Raw genomic sequence first — 17,990 nt, forward strand, 5'->3', positions numbered from 1 at the left:
TATTTGTTAGTCCCTGCGATGGTTAGATATGAGTGTTTTTGGGGGTGTTTGAAGTGTCGCCCCCTGCTGTCTCTGAGCGGAAAACCAGCCTCGCGTCAACACGAAGACAACTCTCCTGAGAAACCCTGACTCTTTGTTAAAATTTGCCAACGTTACATTCATTTAGTGTTATTTGACCCATTGAGATCGACCTGGAGGAAAGTAATAAACTGAAGGAACAAAAAACACGTTCTCTGATAGTGTATTCTCACAAAGGAGCAGCAGGGGGAGCTCTGTTGCAAAAGTTCTATATTTTGAGCACAACTTTAGCTGTCACGCTGTCGACATATGTTTCAGTAAATGACAGAATGAACAATTATTGAGCATCTTTTCTAGCGGTCAATATTCATCATACATTTATTCATTTTTTTTTTTTACGGTACATTCAAATTTGAGTTGTTTCGGAGCAAAAAATTATGACATCGTTAACTCATTTTACATATCGACTTGCATTGTATTATTTGTGAATTGCAGCTGATCCTTTTGCGCACTTTTGTTCATTGCTATTTCAATTCTGTGGTGTTATATCGTGATTATTATTGTTTTTTTGTGATATTTTACGTAGCGGTTTGTTGTTCTCTCGACCCACCGTGACGTAACCTGTTTGTCTTCTTGTCCGTGCGCAGCGGAGCGTCCGGCGTCGTGCTGAACGATGGAGCGTGGTGGATTTCAGCGCTCGTGGGCCACACAGTCCCTCCGGATCACGGCCAAAGAGATCTCGCTGAGCGGCAAAGGGAAGAACAGCGCCATCGCCGAACGCTTCTCCAAGTACGGAAAACGGAACGCTCCACAGCTACAATCGAGCTGCAACACGCGCACTTCCGGATGGGGCCGGGAGTCACGGGGTCCCTCACAATTCGATATCACGATACACGATACAAGGCTCACGATACGACGATATCACGATTTTGCCATACATGCGATAATCGATATATCGCTTATGATATTCTACAATATATTAGGTCTGGGAATCACAGGGTCCTTCACAATTCGATATCGCGATACACGGCTGACGATACAACAATATCACAATTTTGCCATACATGCGATAATCGATATATTGCTCATGATATTCTACAATATATTAGGGCTGGGAATCAGAGGGTCCCTTATAATTCGATCCGATACACGATACGCGATACACGGCTCACAATACGATAATATCACGATTTTGCCATACATGCGATAATCGATATATCGCTTATGATATTCTACAATATATTAGGTCTGGGAATCACAGGGTCCTTCACAATTCGATATCGCGATACACGGCTGACAATACAACAATATCACAATTTTGCCATACATGCGATAATCAATATATCGCTCATGATATTCTACAATATATTAGGGCTGGGAATCAGAGGGTCCCTTATAATTCGATCCGATACACGATACGCGATACACGGCTCACAATACGATAATATCACGATTTTTCCATACATGCGATAATCGATATAGTGCTCATGATATTCTACAATATATTCGGACTGGGAATCACAGAGTCCCTCACAATTTGATATCGCGATACACAATACACGGCTCACGATACGACGATATCACGATTTTGCTATATACGCAATAATCGATATATCGCTCATGATATTCTACGATATATCACTATTTTTTCCACGAATCCAATACATTTTAACGCCATTTTTCTTTCGCGACCTGCGCAAACTCAACACTAGACACGCCCATTTTAATCATCAAAACAGTAAAAATGTCACATGGTTTGCGTCAAAAAGTTTCCGCTCTCTAAATGAGCAACATAAGTGTAGCGCGGACACAAAATGATTCGGAAAACTATACCAAAAATGACTCGCGGCAGCCCACAATATCGATACTGTATCACCAAATTCAGTATCACGATATGTCGATATTCCGATGTTTTGGCACGCCCCTACTTCCGGATTGGAGCTTTAAAAACATGTCCAGCTGTTGTTTTTTTTCCCCTCACTTTAGAACGTGAAAAGTGCTCATCGTGACAGAATCCAAGCTTTATAATCCAAGGATTTCAGACTCCATTTCGATACCAAAGGCAAAATCTCAAAATTACAAGAAAAAATAACAATACTTTTATGAACATGAAGAACGATCATGTTTCAGTCCTATTCAGACACAACAATGTAAGTCATATGTTAATCTAAAACACAAACAAAAACGCTCATAACAAATGGACAATGTAAGATTTTTGCCAACTATAAACGTAAATAAGTCACCAGATTTCACCCTCAGTTTGGCTAAAACGTACAATAGAAATAATCATCAAATATAGCCGCAAGCGGCAGTGATCGGCCCTCGCCACGCCGCCGCCACACCGCCGCCACGCCGCAAGAGGAGGGGGCGCTAACGCGCCCCAATTGTCCTTTTATTACGCCTACTGCTGAATCTGTGACGCTGTCACATCTTCTCCCCTTTGTTTTACCATCAAAAAGCAATTTTATTTTGAATTCTTGGCAAAATGTGCGGCTTTGCCGCACAGACACCATGACTCTTTGAATAAAAATGTGGATAACTTTTGATGGTCCACCCCTGAAGATGAGTCTCACCAAATTTCACGTTGATAGGGCTGACGCCCTGGGAGGAGTTGGTGAAAGTATAAAGTGTAAGCATGTTCTGGCGATTTCTCCATTGGAATAACATGTGAGGTTTCGGTCATCGCTACAGCAAAGCCGTAACAATTATGACATGGGTCTCATTTACTTTTTTGATGGGTATGCCAAAATTGAGTTTTGTGTCAAATTTCAGATAATTTCGCAAAACTAAACATTTAACCTCCATATAAAATCTGTAGGGGGCGCTGTGGCGCCAAATTAATTAATTTCACTTCAAGTAGGTTTAGGGCAAAGAGTTTAACAACTGATTGTAATTTGACGCAATTCGGACTTTATCTGCGCAAACGGCAGAAATGTTAAATTTGGGAGATTTCTGAAATTCTAGCTACAGTTTGCGGCTTCGCCGCACAGAGACCGTGACGGGTATCAATGTAATTTGAATAACTTTTGATGTCCCACTCCTCAGTAGCATTTTCACCAAATTTCAGCTTTTTAGAGCCAATGCCCTGGGAGGAGTTCGTAAAAGCACGACGTTTGGAGTCATGCTTAGCCATTTTTGAACCAATATGGCCGACATTTGGTTGGGTGGACGGCGTTGCCGTAATAATATTTTTTACTTCTCTTGTCACCATCTACCTCTGCGCCAAATTTCATGATTCTACGATCAGATTTTTTTTGGGGTCATTTCCTATCTCAACGCATTCTTGGTACATTTGGGGGCGCTGACGCGCCAATTTTTTTTATTTTAGAAAAGGGAAATAGCCAGAATGTAGAGAGGCACGATTTTTAGAGGTGTGCAAATTTTTGTGACTTTTCGTCAATGTTCACTGGGTGAAAAATAGGGGGGTTGGTCCCGAGAAGAAAGAAAGAAGAAAGAATAATATTCCGATGCGAAAACAATGTTTCCCATTTTTCAAATATCATAAACTATACATTTTCGGAAAGCGCTCGCGCTTTCCTACCTCTAAGTACACTGACGGGTACTTTCGTTAATTTTGAGTGGGTTTGTGTTTTTGGCCCTCTATACAGTAATAATGTTCAATTTTTGCATTACATGCTTATATGCACGGAACATGCAAGAGATGGGGAACGTATTCGTGAGCTACTTAGGGCAAATGAGTGCTTTATCGTCCCCATATAAAGTGCTCGTTTAGTGCGCACTTTTGCACGGGCTTCGCCCGTTTACAACGGTAATGTTCCATTTTCCTACTACTAATTAGTATGCACGGGGCGTGCATGAGTGAAGGAGTGCGTTAGTGAGTGTTTGGAAGTGGGCGAGCCCTTCGCGCTCAATTTTGTGCGCACTACGTGCGCACTTTCGCAGCCGTGCTTCGCACGGCCTTACGAGATTAAAAGGCCTCTCGCCATCTTGTGGCGCTCGGGCCTAATAATAATCATAATTAAAGCCGCGGTACCGGCGATGATGGCTCTCGCCTTCCCGCGCGACACTCCGCCCCGACACTGCATTCTCTTAGACTTTATTCTCTTAGACTTTATTCTCTTAGACTTTATTCTTTTTAGACTTTATTCTCTTAGACTTTATTCTCTCAGACTTTATTCTCTTAGACTTTATTCTCTTAGACTTTATTCTCTTAGACTTTATTCTCTTAGACTTTATTCTCTTAGACTTTATTCTTTTTAGACTTTATTCTCTTAGACTTTATTCTCTTAGACTTTATTCTTTTTAGACTTTATTCTCTTAGACTTTATTCTCTCAGACTTTATTCTCTCGGACTTTATTCTCTCAGACTTTATTCTCTTAGACTTTATTCTCTCAGACTTTATTCTCTCAGACTTTATTCTCTCAGACTTTATTCTCTTAGACTTTATTCTTTAGACTTTATTCTTTAGACTTTATTCTCTTAGACTTTATTCTCTCAGACTTTATTCTCTCAGACTTTATTCTCTCAGACTTTATTCTTTTAGACTTTATTCTCTTAGACTTTATTCTCTTGGACTTTATTCTTTTAGACTTTATTCTCTTAGACTTTATTCTCTTAGACTTTATTCTCTTAGACTTTATTCTCTCAGACTTTATTCTCTTAGACTTTATTCTCTTAGACTTTATTCTCTCAGACTTTATTCTCTTAGACTTTATTCTCTTAGACTTTATTTTCTTAGACTTTATTCTCTCAGACTTTATTCTCTTAGACTTTATTCTCTCAGACTTTATTCTCTTAGACTTTATTCTCTTAGACTTTATTCTCTCAGACTTTATTCTCTTAGACTTTATTCTCTCAGACTTTATTCTCTTAGACTTTATTCTCTTAGACTTTATTCTCTTAGACTTTATTCTCTTAGACTTTATTCTTTAGACTTTATTCTCTTAGACTTTATTCTCTCAGACTTTATTCTCTTAGACTTTATTCTCTTAGACTTTATTCTCTTAGACTTTATTCTCTTAGACTTTATTCTTTAGACTTTATTCTCTTAGACTTTATTCTCTCAGACTTTATTCTCTGAGACTTTATTCTCTTAGACTTTATTCTCTCAGACTTTATTCTCTCAGACTTTATTCTCTGAGACTTTATTCTCTTAGACTTTATTCTCTCAGACTTTATTCTCTCAGACTTTATTCTCTTAGACTTTAATTCTTTAGACTTTATTCTTTAAACCCCTTCCTCCGCCGCTAACGCTGATGCTAATGCCAATGCTAAGACATCGGCACGAGGGGAAATGTTCCTTCAAAATAAAAGAGGAAGAGGAAGTGAAGGCATTAATTGTGCCCCTGCTGGACATTTGTGAAAATACACAATATCTGCAATGCACTGTTTTTCATGGCGTCTCGAGGAGAATATAACCCATGAGTTTCAAACAAATCAGACAATGTTGAGTTTTTAGTAGGGGGCGCATAGACTAAATTTGTTACATGGTATTAATTACCAGACCATAAAAACGCATTAGTGAGTGAAATATGAGGTCCGTAGATCAATTCCATTAGGCGTGACTTGTCCTAGAATAAACAGGAAATTCCTTTTTTGAGGGAGTGTAAGGAATATCAAAATTTTTTTTGAATATTTATTACATTTCAATGATCGATCGGACAAAAAAACCTATGACAAGTACGATTTTGAAGAAAAAAAAGGCAAGGGTGGCGGTGCCACTTTGATTCGACATGGCTGGACTTCCTGTTTATCATAGAGCGATGCTGCCAGGTGTGTTTTACTCCTCAAAGGTCAGAGGTCAAAGGTAGCTCTATCACTGTCCCAAGTTTCATGTGCCTAGGCCAAAGATTAAGCGTTTCATGTTTATTCTTTTTTGAACTAGTTGGCACTGTTGTGACCGGCGTTCTCGCAACCTCCATTTTATTCGAGTTCGGGCCGAACCGATCGCGTCTATGTCCCCATGTGTGACATTTATCAACGTTAGGGGGTCAAAAATGCCCGAGTTGTGGCAAAATGACCACGAAAAATAATAATAATAAGAAACCTGGCAAGGGCAAAGACTCGTCGCATTCCATTCCATAGAATGGCTCGAGCCAATAAAAATAATAATGTTTTTTTCCCCATTTGAGTTCATTGTTTTGTCTTTTACAGGTATCAAAAAGCTGCAGAAGACGCCACAGACAAGAAGAAAGCCGTGAGTACTTTTCCATCTCACATTTAAGCCATATTTTTTTAGGTTCTGGGTCTGGTCCTGGGGCACTATTACTCTATTATTAGTCTATTATTTAGTCCTGGTCTAGTCTTGATCTAGTCCTGGTCTAGTCCTGGTTTAGCTCTGGTTTAGCCCTGGTTTAGTCCTGGTTTAGTCCTGGTTTAGCTCTGGTTTAGTCCTGGTTTAGTCCTGGTTTAGTCCTGATTTAGTCCTGGTTTAGTCCTGGTTTAGCTTTGGTTTAGCTTTGGTTTAGTCATGGTTTAGCGTTGGTTGAGTCCTGGTTTAGTTCTGGTTGAGTCCTGGTTTAGCTGTTTTAGTCCTGGTTTAGCTCTGATTTAGTCCTGATTTAGCTCTGATTTAGTCCTGGTTTAGTCCTGGTTTATCTCTATTGTTGTCTTCTCCTGGTTTACATGTTGGTTCAGACCTGTCCCGAGAAGTTTATTTCTGTCATAAATAATCATAGACAAAAAAAAAAATCATACTCGTGACATTTTTTGAAGGAAATTAAGTGTTTTTTTCACTCAATTGCTAGAAAAGTGTTTTTTTTTTTTAATTAGTTTTAGTCTAATTAAAAGTAATGTGACTATTTTAGAAGCAAAACAAAGTCCTTTCTGCTCAGCCTTTTCTCAAAAACATAAACCTAAATGTGAAGTGCTTTTTTATCTCGCCGTTTATGTCACATTGACCGTTCGGAAAGTCGATTGATCGAGTTAAAAATGCGTTAAGAAGACACGAAGCAAAGAACATTTTATTGTTGTTGTCGTTTAACCGCGACACTTATTCTCTCCGTTATCGTTAACGCTGACGTTCGAAATCGCGACGTCCCTAGTTCCGAGTCGGACCCGGTTCGAACGGTTGTAACTGACGAGGGCGGCGGTTGTTTTCAATGACACGCAGTCGTCTGTGAAAGTGTAAACATCTCTGTGAACGCTCCTCAAACAGGTTCTCGTGTCCGTTTAGTCTATGTTACCGGTGTTGTCTGTCTGCGCGATCTGAAGTCGTGTTCTCCTGCATTCTGCCACCTTTTCCCCGTTTCCTTTTGCTATATTTCTTTCTTTCTTTCTTACCCATTTTTAGCTTGAAAACCACACTGGAAAATGTGTGCAAAAAGCTCGGAACGCAGAGTAAAAGAGACATAAAAGAAAAATTGAACGTTCATGAAAACTGCTACTGTTTTAAATGATCGGGATGAGAAAAGTTTGATTTGATCCATAGAAAGTTGGTGAATTTTGTCTTTTCAGTGTTGCTCTTGCGGTAAGATTTGGGATGTTCGAAGAGTTCAGAGCGTGCGTTTCAGACACAAACTCGAGCAGCCACATTTGAGAAACAGACCGAAAGTGTTAAACTTCAAACTGTCCTGAAATGCCACAGATTCTTGCACGAGTTTGTTTTGTGGTTTGTAGAAGTGTAAAGTACAGGATCAGCAAACAAGATATTTTGTTATTTGCAGAGTTCAATGTGGTGTTTTAGTTTAATCATTTCAGACTTTGCAGGTTGTTAATTGTGACTAGAGACAATATAATAGGGACGTCGAGATATGAAATGGCAGAGTTATGATTATTGTGAGAAAAAACATCACGATTTAACCATTATTCGCGATTATTGTGACAAATAAGTGAAATCTTACATTTTGTTTCATTCCAGCGGTCTGACATGATACTATTCCTCAAGTTTGTTACAAAATTTAACTTTCTGAAAGACAAAATAAAGTTAAATGTGACAAAAACACCCAGATAAAAAGTTCATTACATTTAGGTCAATTTTTTTGGACGATAGATTAAACCAAAAATACTTAATTTTGCTTCTAAAATTGTCCGGATTATATTTTTTTGGTTCTTACGACTAATATAATAATAATCACAATTATCAACAATACATCAAGATTTAGACAAACTCTCCTCCAAACTCTCCTCCAAACTCCTCCTCCAAACTCCTCCTCCAAACTCCTATTGTTAATAATCAAAATGCTACAAAAAGAGCTGATTATAAATAAAAATTAAAAAAAGTTGTTTGTAAAAAGTGATATTTCTGCACTTTTGTGATTTATTTTCCTCAGCTAATAGATTTAAAGACACATTTTTACACATTTCTGCTGCATTGACATAATATCGTCCAAAAAATATAGAGTTTTTTGTCAATATCGCCCACCCTTTAATGAATCTTGGCCGTTCAGAAGTCGATTCCGTTCCGATACATCTCTCACAAACCACTTCTCGTAACCGGGGCCGCGCTCGTACTCGTGTAATTAGCCGCTCGTTAGCTCGTCGCACCCCGGGGCCGGCGCCTAGTCGCGTCCCGCTCCCATTGGGCACGCGTAATATCAAAGCCTTAATCCCGCGGCGCAAGCTAATCCCCCGGCGATGCTCCACCGTCTGCACGTCGCCGCGTGGTTCATCGCCACGGAGACGAGCCAAACGTTACACTACAACCATGCAGAAGTGCAAGGTAAAGTAGAAGTAGAAGTAGAAAATACACAGACGAAACGACCCCAGCGTAAAGACATGAGTAGCTGCTGCCGGTGCTCGTTAAAAGATAGATTTTAATTGGCGTTATGAGTGTGTAGTGGGTGTTGTGTAGCTCCCGTCGGACCGTTTACTTCAATGTACTGTAATTAACTTGCTTTTGAAGTCACTGAAGAGTTGAAGAGCACATTATTCTGAAGGCTGAGCTGGCTTTTCTTTTGGACAATTGTTTGAATCAGTCTCTTCACTAAAGTTGCACCGGTGTCAAAAATATCAATACCTCAATACTGGCCAACAGAGTAATCGTTATCGCAGGAAATACATACATCGCAACAGTACAAGGTTCTCAATCTGTCTGAAATGTGTCGTTTTTTTAAGTAAAATGTTTTAAAAATCCCAATAAAGTATTATATATATAATATATATTACATACATATACATATTTTGAGCCTTGGTTTAGCCTCGGTTAAGCTTTTCTTTTGAGTCATGTTAATTTAAGGCTAGTTAAGTGATTAGTAACTTAATTAATTAAAGTCTTGCTGAGCGCATCGTGTCAAAAAGTACATTAAAATATCGTAATGATATCGATATTGTAGTACAAAACGTAGTTGTTGGACATTTAGTATTTTTTTTTGCATATCTTGGTGCAATTGTTTTGCCTTTATAGATTTTGTGTGTGCGTGTGTGCGTGTGCGTGTGCGCGTGTGCGTGTGCGCGTGTGTGCGCGCGCGCACGGATACGTTAGTCACTGGATACTGCGAACACGTACCGATACTGCAAAACAAAAAACAGTTCAGAATGAGCGGGAGATTTGTCAGAACTAGAACAAGAGTGAACATGGATATTATTTTAAGTCTATTGTGTATATATTTAGCCTTTTAAAAATGTACATTATGCCTTAAAAGACTAGATTTAGTAGCGATTACTCTAAACCGTTCCGCTTCCACTCCGCAAATACTTTCTCCATCTTTATTAGTGTCTTTCACGGTAAATGTTTAAATTAATATATCTATTTTTTCTCCATATTAAGACAAAGTGGATTAAGAGTTTGTTGAAATGTTCCTGTAAATGAGAACGGATAAAAAATAAAATGGCACAGAGAAAGACAGGAGAAAGATCAGCTCAATCTACTTTAACAGTTTTAACTGCCGTATTTTCCGGAGTACAAGTCGCACCAGCCAAAAAATGCAAAAGAAAAAAACATATATAAGTCGCACTGGAGTATGAAATGCAGTTGCAAGTGTGAAAATAACAAATGATAAAAACATATAAGTCGCTCCGGAGTATAAGTATAAGTCGCACCCCGGCCAAAACTATGAAAAAAGCGAAAAATGCGACTTATAGTCCGGAAAATATGGTGTAGATGATACACACACGCGGGACAAAAGATAATCCTATCTGACATGTGCGTGTAAGTTATAACAGTAAATTATGAGCGTAATGATTCTCGTTTAAAGGGCCCATGACGGGTTTTTACCACTCTCTAGTTTTGATTTTATTTGGTGCGTTTGTGCCCGTTGTAAATCTAAATGACAATTTTACACCAAACAAGCAGCTTTTTGTGGAGAAAATGTTGAAAGATCTGTGGAAATGACAGGAAGTGACATCACACCAGGGACACGCAGTCCGTCCAGAGTTTATGCAGAATTTACACGAAAGAAACCATTTTTATTTTTTTTACCTTCTAAACATTAATTAGACAAAATAAAGGTGCTTGCATATACTGTATTTTCCGGACTATAAGTTGCACCTTTTTTCATAGTTTTGACCGAGGTGCGACTTATACTTATATTTATACTTATACTCCGCAGCGACTTATATGTGATATTGTTTGTTATTTTCACACTTGCAACCGCATTTCATACTCTAGTGGGACTAAAGCCTCGTACAGACCGCGGCGGCCGAAGCGGCCAGTTTACATTCAAAGTCTATGTAAACACGCGTCGAGCACGTTGTGCGTTTCCCGCGGCGCGATTGGTGCGTTTTCGTACGCTCTCGGCGCTTTGGGCGCGCGTATGAGGCGCCCGAGGCGCCCAAAGCGGCTGGCGCGACATGTTCAGCTTTGTTCAGCTTTCTGCGGCAGATGCGCCCAGTGTTGGGAAAGTTCACTTTCTACATGAACTAGTTCAGTTCATAGTTCATAATTAAAAATTTTGTTCACAGCTCCAAAAAATCAACTAGTTCAGTTATTTTTTTTTAATATTATGCAATAATTGTTCTAAATTATTTCCACAGCCCAAATACAACCACAGGCAGCAATTATTTTATTAGTTTAATGCTGAAAATATGTGTCAGATTTCATCTTCATATCCAATTTTGAATCCTTTCCCAGTATTTACATTCACATTGAAGGGACAGACTTCCCTCATGTGTTGCTGTCCAGTCCACACTAGCAGCAGCTGCAGCTTTCAACCCCACAGTATATTCTCAAAAACATGAGGGAAAACTTGCTTGGCAAAGTTTGCACAGAAATGTTAGATTGTTCCCATCCTCACCAACCTTATTATAAAACTCACGTAACTGGTTGTAGAAGGGCGACTAGTTACTGCTCTGTTGCTGTCGCGTCAATGATGCTTTTTGTTTTGATGCGCATGCGCAGTGCGGTGCGACACGCAAAATCTCTGTCTCCGCGATCTATCGCCTCTACAACTTCAGAGCTCTCACACTTGCCAGACATAGGCTCTTTTCGGGCAACTTAACGGTGTGTTTTTCGCCTGGAAATCTCTAGAAATCTGACACTTTATTGAACGAAAATAAAAATAACAAATTTGCCGTTCACAGACACCAGAATGAACGTGTTCATATTATCGTTCTTCAGTAGTAATACCGTTCGTTCAGTTCACGTTCACCAAAATTATGAACGCGTTCATGAACTTTTGTTCAATGAACGCGTTCAGGCACAACACTGGATGGGCCGCAGCAGCCAATCAGAGATGACGTGCTACGTACGACCCGGAAAAAGACCCAAAACAAACCCCGCGAGTAGGGATGCATACCTAAACCCACGTTCAGGTTCAGGTCCAGATTCGAATCCAGAGGTTTAGGTTCAGGTCCAGACCTAATTAGTCCGGCTGGACCTGAACCATGCCATATTTGCATAATGTTATACCAGCATAACACAAGCAACTTGGCTAAATTAAGTTGAAGACACTTGAACAAGGACGACTATCAAACACAAGGCTTAACTGTAGATTGAAATAAACTCAACTTGTCTGGTGTATTCACTGTTTTTTAACAGAAGTTACAACTTACAAATCACACGCTACTAGCTACGAGCTACTAGCTAGCTGCTAAACTATAGCTTAACAGTTAACACATATTCATGTGTTTTACTTGAGGAACAACTTCCGAACAAGAGCAAGTTAAGTATTGGTATTGGGGCAGCGGTTTCAGCAGTTTGACTGGGCTGTTTCCCACACTTGAAGGGGGCGTACCCACACTTGAAGTTTAATGTCTTTAGACACATTTCCACTCTTTAGTTTTGTAGATCCATTGGCATCAAAGTCAGGTAAAAACCTTCAAAAACTAGCATAAAAGTAAACTAGAACCACTATAAATCAATCAACTTAGCAGTATCAAAAATAGAATATGAAAATATTTTACACAACACATCATATTAGCAGCATTAAACACCAGCCCATATTTAACAACTGTAGAATACAAAATACTATTACAAAATATAAGCTCCAATTAATGAATGCAGCAATTAAATTACTTTGATTTAGTATTTACGTAGATGTATAAATATGTATATTGCACATTAACCAACGGAAATAAATGCCAAATACATCACACCACAACATAACACAGTTATTTCATTCATATTGTCGCGACCCTAATGTTAAGCATTATCTGGTTAAATGTTCCTTTCACACTGTTGTTAATGCATTGTTATTGTGTGGAGTCCAGGTCATTACATATTGATAATATAATAGATCCATGCATATTGGTTACAAGGTGTGTAACCAATAGAGTTACACACCTTGTAAGAGCGGGCTCAGGAGACGAGGTGATTTTTGATGGTCCTGTTCCATCACCGTGGTTACAGCCAACAGTAACCAACTCTGTTCAAGAAATAAAGTGACAACTTGTGAGTACTAAACTATCTAAACCAGCATTACTAACCTGAGCGAGAAGTTACAATATTTACACCCAGACCAAAGCACAACCCGCTCCTTTAACAAGCGTCTTAAACCAACACACAAGCGGCGACGCATGCGACGGCTTAAAACGGTTCAAATAAAGCCAGCGATCTTACAGCTGCCACCTCAATGTTCGGTCTCTCACGTATTTACACTAATTTCACCAGCTTCAACTTATGCCGTGGGAACGCGTACATCACTAATCCGGTCCAGGTGCGCCATTGACAGCGATGTCAGTGTTTACGTCTTTTCCAGCGCGAATTTCGCGATCTATGGAACGTTTCAGATTGTCTAGATTCTAGAACGAAAAGAATATAGTATGTGAGTGCAAGATTTGTTATGAGTCCAGAACCGAATCACCAAGGTTTCGTTTTTTTGGGACCTGAACCGAAAAGTTTTTTACAAGTCCGAATCCGGTCCTGCCGAACGGTTCGCATCCCTACCCGATAGATTTTTAAAAATCCTTAAATCGCAGCTCTTGGAGCAAATAATGATATTGACTAAACTCTGCTCAACTCTGAAGTATCTGCGGGTCCCAGACGGGCCCCGGAGTCCATCGCCTCCGCTTTTGGACTTGTAAATTGGTCCAACATTAAACTCCATTTACACCACGAGAAAAGCACCACAGCACAACTCCTCCACTGAGCATGTGCAGGACGACTCAGACGCACGTCTGCTGCTGAGTGTATTTTGATGAGTCGCGCCGCGGTGTGTACGAGCCATTATATATGTTTTTTTCTTATACTTCGCTGCAACTTATAGTCCGGAAAATACGGTAATACATATTTTTTGACTCTGTGGTAATTTCCTACTGTGATGCCATCAATTACATACAGGAAGTAAAATTATAAACCTAAAAAAACGTGCTATTCCGGGATAGAAGTTTTTGTATATACTTTAGCGATGTTGAAAATGTATTTATCTTAACCGCTGTTTAGTTCTGTGAGTGGTCCAACCCGTCGTAGGCCCTTTAAGTCTGGACAATGGCGAGATTATATCCGGCTGCCCAGTCCCAGTGAACGAGGGGTTAATGCCGCCGCCTTTAGAGTTTCCTGCTCTGGTTTCCTGGTTCTCCAAAGCAGCCGTCTGTGTCGGACACACAGCTTTCCTCAATGAGACTCCAGCCTGTATCAACCTGAGGCAAACCAACAACAGAACCTTCCTTTTGCTTTGGTTTTACTTTCTCTAAATTACCGCTTTGTGTCCCAACAATTTAAATGTACCAGGATTTCGCTCAGAACTGGGTAATTATTTTGATTATTTTAAGTATTTACAGTGATTTATTGATAGCCTTTTCTATGAAATTGTCACTTTTTTCTGCACTACTTCTATCAAAATACAGTTTCCCCTAAATCTGCTTGTTCGATCTCATGTCCGTGATTGATTTTTTGTCACTAACTTTGCTTAAAATTTGCTATTCACGTTTTTTATGCAAACTTATTTTACAAATTGTCTCATGTCTTATCAATTTCGCCACTTGATGCATGTCGCAAAATATTGATCCGGGGCTTGAAAACACTGAGCCACGACCGTTGTACGTGGCACTATATTATAACAATGGTGTGATCGGTTTTGTATTTAATTCACACGTAGATGATTTGTCCGTAGATGTTCTTTTTACCCCGGTTTATTGCCACGTCGAGCTTCTCTTTTACAACTCGTTTTTCCTCTTTTCGCGTGGAGGAACTGCCCGCAGCATCTTCAGACTCGCTCCCGTTTGGTGCAGATCTGTAGTTTTAGTTGGTGGAAGCGGTCCGGGAGGAATGCGTCTCTGCTCAGCCCATCTTGACCGTGCGGTTTTGCAGCTGCAGTAAAAACATGCACTTCCTGGATGGGCTCAAACAGCTGTTGGCTTCATCTAATTATCCGGAAACATGAGACGTTCTGGAGCGACGGACGTGTCTGACTCCTGCGTTACAGCCTCGGGAACATTTCTGAGTTCTATTTACTTTGAATTTTACTGTGACAAAACAACAACATTTGAGAGTTTGAGGTTTCTGGAACGTGTTAAATGTCTAAATATAACTAGAGCTGTTATTGCTTTGCCTGGAATGTTCTGCGGTGTTTTTATTCATTCTCACAGTGAGCAAGCTCGCCTCTCCACTGATCTGACCTGTAACTTGGCCTGGTGGTGTTTTCGGCTTGTCTCCATGGAGATAGTAGAAAAAATTCAATTGTATCATCTAGACTGGACTAGACTAGACCTCTCGCCATAAAAGTTACATAGTGCAACTTTAGGAATACAGTTTGAAGACCACATTAACAAAAAATAGGTTCACCCTTAGGTCAGGACTATTCAACTTGAGGCCTGCGGGCCAGATCAGGCCCTCCAAACAACCTGATCCGGCCCATGGTCCATCTTCCAAATGTAAAAGAATGTTATTTCTCCTCCATTGTTTGTCACTAACACGCGATCATTTGCTTGCAGTCTTTCGATGGCAGGGCGTCTCTCCGCTCCGGGAGCCTGAGCGCTCTGAAGAAGCGCTGGGAGCAGGCCGGGCCCGCCGCCAAGACCCCGGCTGCCCCCAAACCAGCCACAATACCCGAAAATCGTCCTCCTGCACCCAAGACCCGAGACTTACCTGCACCCAAGACCCGAGACTTACCTGCACCCAAGACCCGAGACTCACCTGCACCCAAGACCTCAGACATACCTGCACCCAAGACCTCAGACGTACCTGCACCCAAGACCCGAGACGTACCTGCACCCAAGACCTCAGACGTACCTGCACCCAAGACCTCAGACGTATCTGCACCCAAGACCCAGGACCCCCCCAGTCTGCAGGAGGACCACCCGGAAGCTGCCCTCACACGACAGAGCTCCAACTCCGCCGAGAGACCAATCAAGCGCGAGGAGCAGAGGCCAGAGGTCAGCAGTCGATTCGTTAAGGTCGTACGTTTAGTGACACAAGCTGCAGTTATTTCATTTTTATGTTTTTTTCCCCCATGTGATATTTTATTGTTCGTATTTGTTAAAGGTAATTTGCATTTTAGGTTTGGTAGCAATGATTTTCACAAAAAGATAATGCTGTGTATGTCATTTCTCAAGCAGATCTGACGCGTAATAGAAATGATGAAAGGGAAATTCAATGTTAACTCGGTTTTTAAACATTTGTCAGAAACTCTCGATGGAGCGGATCAAGAGAACCATCAGCGAGGACAAGTCTGAAGATCACATCCCGACGAGCCCCTGCGCCGCCTACGAGAAACCCCGAGTGCCCCTCAACAACCTCAAGATGAAGTTTGAGGGAGGAGAGGAGACTGTGGTTAAGGTATGTGCTTTCACCTGCTTTAGACCTGGTTTAGACCTTGTTTAGACCTGGTTTAGTCCTGTTTTAGTCCTGCTTTAGTCCTGCTGTGGTCCTGCTTTAGTCCTGCTTTGGTCCTGCTTTAGTCCTGCTGTGGTCCTGCTTTAGTCCTGCTTTGGTCCTGCTTTAGTCCTGCTGTGGTCCTGCTTTAGTCCTGCTTTGGTCCTGCTTTAGTCCTGCTGTGGTCCTGCTTTAGTCCTGCTTTGGTCCTGCTTTAGTCCTGCTGTGGTCCTGCTTTAGTCCTGCTGTGGTAATGCTTTGGTCCTGCTTTAGTCCTGCTTTGGTCCTGCTTTAGTCCTGCTGTGGTCCTGCTTTAGTCCTGCTGTGGTAATGCTTTGGTCCTGCTTTAGTCCTGCTTTAGTCCTGCTTTAGTCCTGCTTTAGTCCTGCTTTAGTCCTGCTGTGGTCCTGCTTTAGTCCTGCTGTGGTAATGCTTTAGTCCTGCTTTAGTCCTGCTGTGGTCCTGCTTTAGTCCTGCTTTAGTTCTGGACTTTCTCTGTAACTGCTTCTTTCGGACTCGTCGTTCGAGACGGCGTAAACCAGCACATCATGCTCAGTTTTTTAAGCGTTTCCGATCAATATTGCGATTATTCATTTAAAAGTTTAGCTCTGCATTTACCCTCAGATTAAAGAAGTTTGAGATTTGAAGTCTTACCCGCTGGGACATACACACTTCTCTCACACTTTATTTAAAACGAGGCACATTTCCTGCACTGCTTGAACACATTTGACGTCATTTCTGGCATTTGCGCTCGGCCCGGAGCCTAAAACGACTCTTTTCACCTTCAGAACAGAGGATTGCTGGAGCAAACCTAACAGTTCCACACGCGCACGCGCACACACACACACACAAAGCGTCGTCGATGTCGCTTATAGACATTTGAGAGCGCGTACGAGCCCCGACACAACTCCAAACTTATTCCCACGTTCCCACAGTCAGGATATAATATAGATCCAGCTCCAGAGTGAATCCAAATTTTTTTTACACGAGTCTGGAGTGTCCTTTAAACGCACCTCGCCGCCCCCGACAACCCGTAAATCTATTATTATCTAGGTTTCATTGGTACAGGTGAAAAACAAAAGGAACTACAACGACATTTCCTGGATTTACCACCTGCTCGTTTCCATGGAGATGTTATTGGTCTGTCTGGAATGTTCCACAGTGGGTCGTTAAACGTGTCGGTCTGCGCAGAGGCGAGCGAGCGGCCTCATGGTGAAGGCGAGCGAGCGGCCTCATGGTGAAGGCGAGCGAGCGGCCTCGCGGTGACGGCGAGCGAGCGGCCTCACCGTGAAGGCGAGCGAGCGGTTTCACGGTGAAGGCGAGCGAGCGGCCTCACCATGAAGGCGAGCGAGCGGTTTCACGGTGAAGGCGAGCGAGTGAGCGGCCTCACGGTGAAGGCGAGCGTGCGGACCCACCGTGAAGGCGAGCGAGCGGCCTCACGGTGAAGGCGAGCGAGCGGCCTCGCGGTGAAGGCGAGCGAGCGGACTCACGGTGAAGGCGAGCGAGCGGACTCACGGTGAAGGCGAGCGAGCGGACTCACGGTGAAGGCGAGCGAGCGGACTCACGGTGAAGGCGAGCGAGCGGACTCACGGTGAAGGCGAGCGAGCGGACTCACGGTGAAGGCGAGCGAGCGGACTCACGGTGAAGGCGAGCGAGCGGACTCACGGTGAAGGCGAGCGAGCAGACTCACGGTGAAGGCGAGCGAGCGGTTTCACGGTGAAGGCGAGCGTGCGGACCCACCGTGAAGGCGATCGAGTGGCCTCACGGTGATGGCGAGCGAGCGGACTCACCGTGAAGGCGAGCGAGCGGTTTCACGGTGAAGGCGAGCGTGCGGACCCACCGTGAAGGCGATCGAGTGGCCTCACGGTGATGGCGAGCGAGCGG

General features: G+C 42.0%; 1 protein-coding gene across 2 annotated transcripts in view; it reads left to right on the forward strand.

The window, feature by feature from the left end:
• Positions 1–665: 665 nt before the first annotated feature.
• Positions 666–17,990, forward strand: part of LOC140365247 (LIM domain and actin-binding protein 1-like) — a 28,504-nt gene continuing 11,179 nt past the window's right edge. Inside the window, exons 1-4 of one of the 2 annotated variants that reach the window (XM_072451543.1) lie at positions 666–807; positions 6,134–6,176; positions 15,227–15,667; positions 15,918–16,070. In XM_072451543.1, coding sequence (XP_072307644.1) covers positions 692–807; positions 6,134–6,176; positions 15,227–15,667; positions 15,918–16,070 — 753 coding nt within the window. In that variant the 5' untranslated portion in view covers positions 666–691. Of the gene's footprint in view, positions 808–6,133; positions 6,177–13,949; positions 14,043–15,226; positions 15,668–15,917; positions 16,071–17,990 lie in introns of those variants that run through there. The other variant, XM_072451544.1, reaches the window with a different exon arrangement.

Source organism: Eucyclogobius newberryi, unplaced genomic scaffold (assembly GCF_026437365.1).
Source record: "Eucyclogobius newberryi isolate DKJ021-1_F unplaced genomic scaffold, fEucNew1.0.hap1 SCAF_19, whole genome shotgun sequence".
Lineage (NCBI taxonomy): Eukaryota > Metazoa > Chordata > Actinopteri > Gobiiformes > Gobiidae > Eucyclogobius > Eucyclogobius newberryi.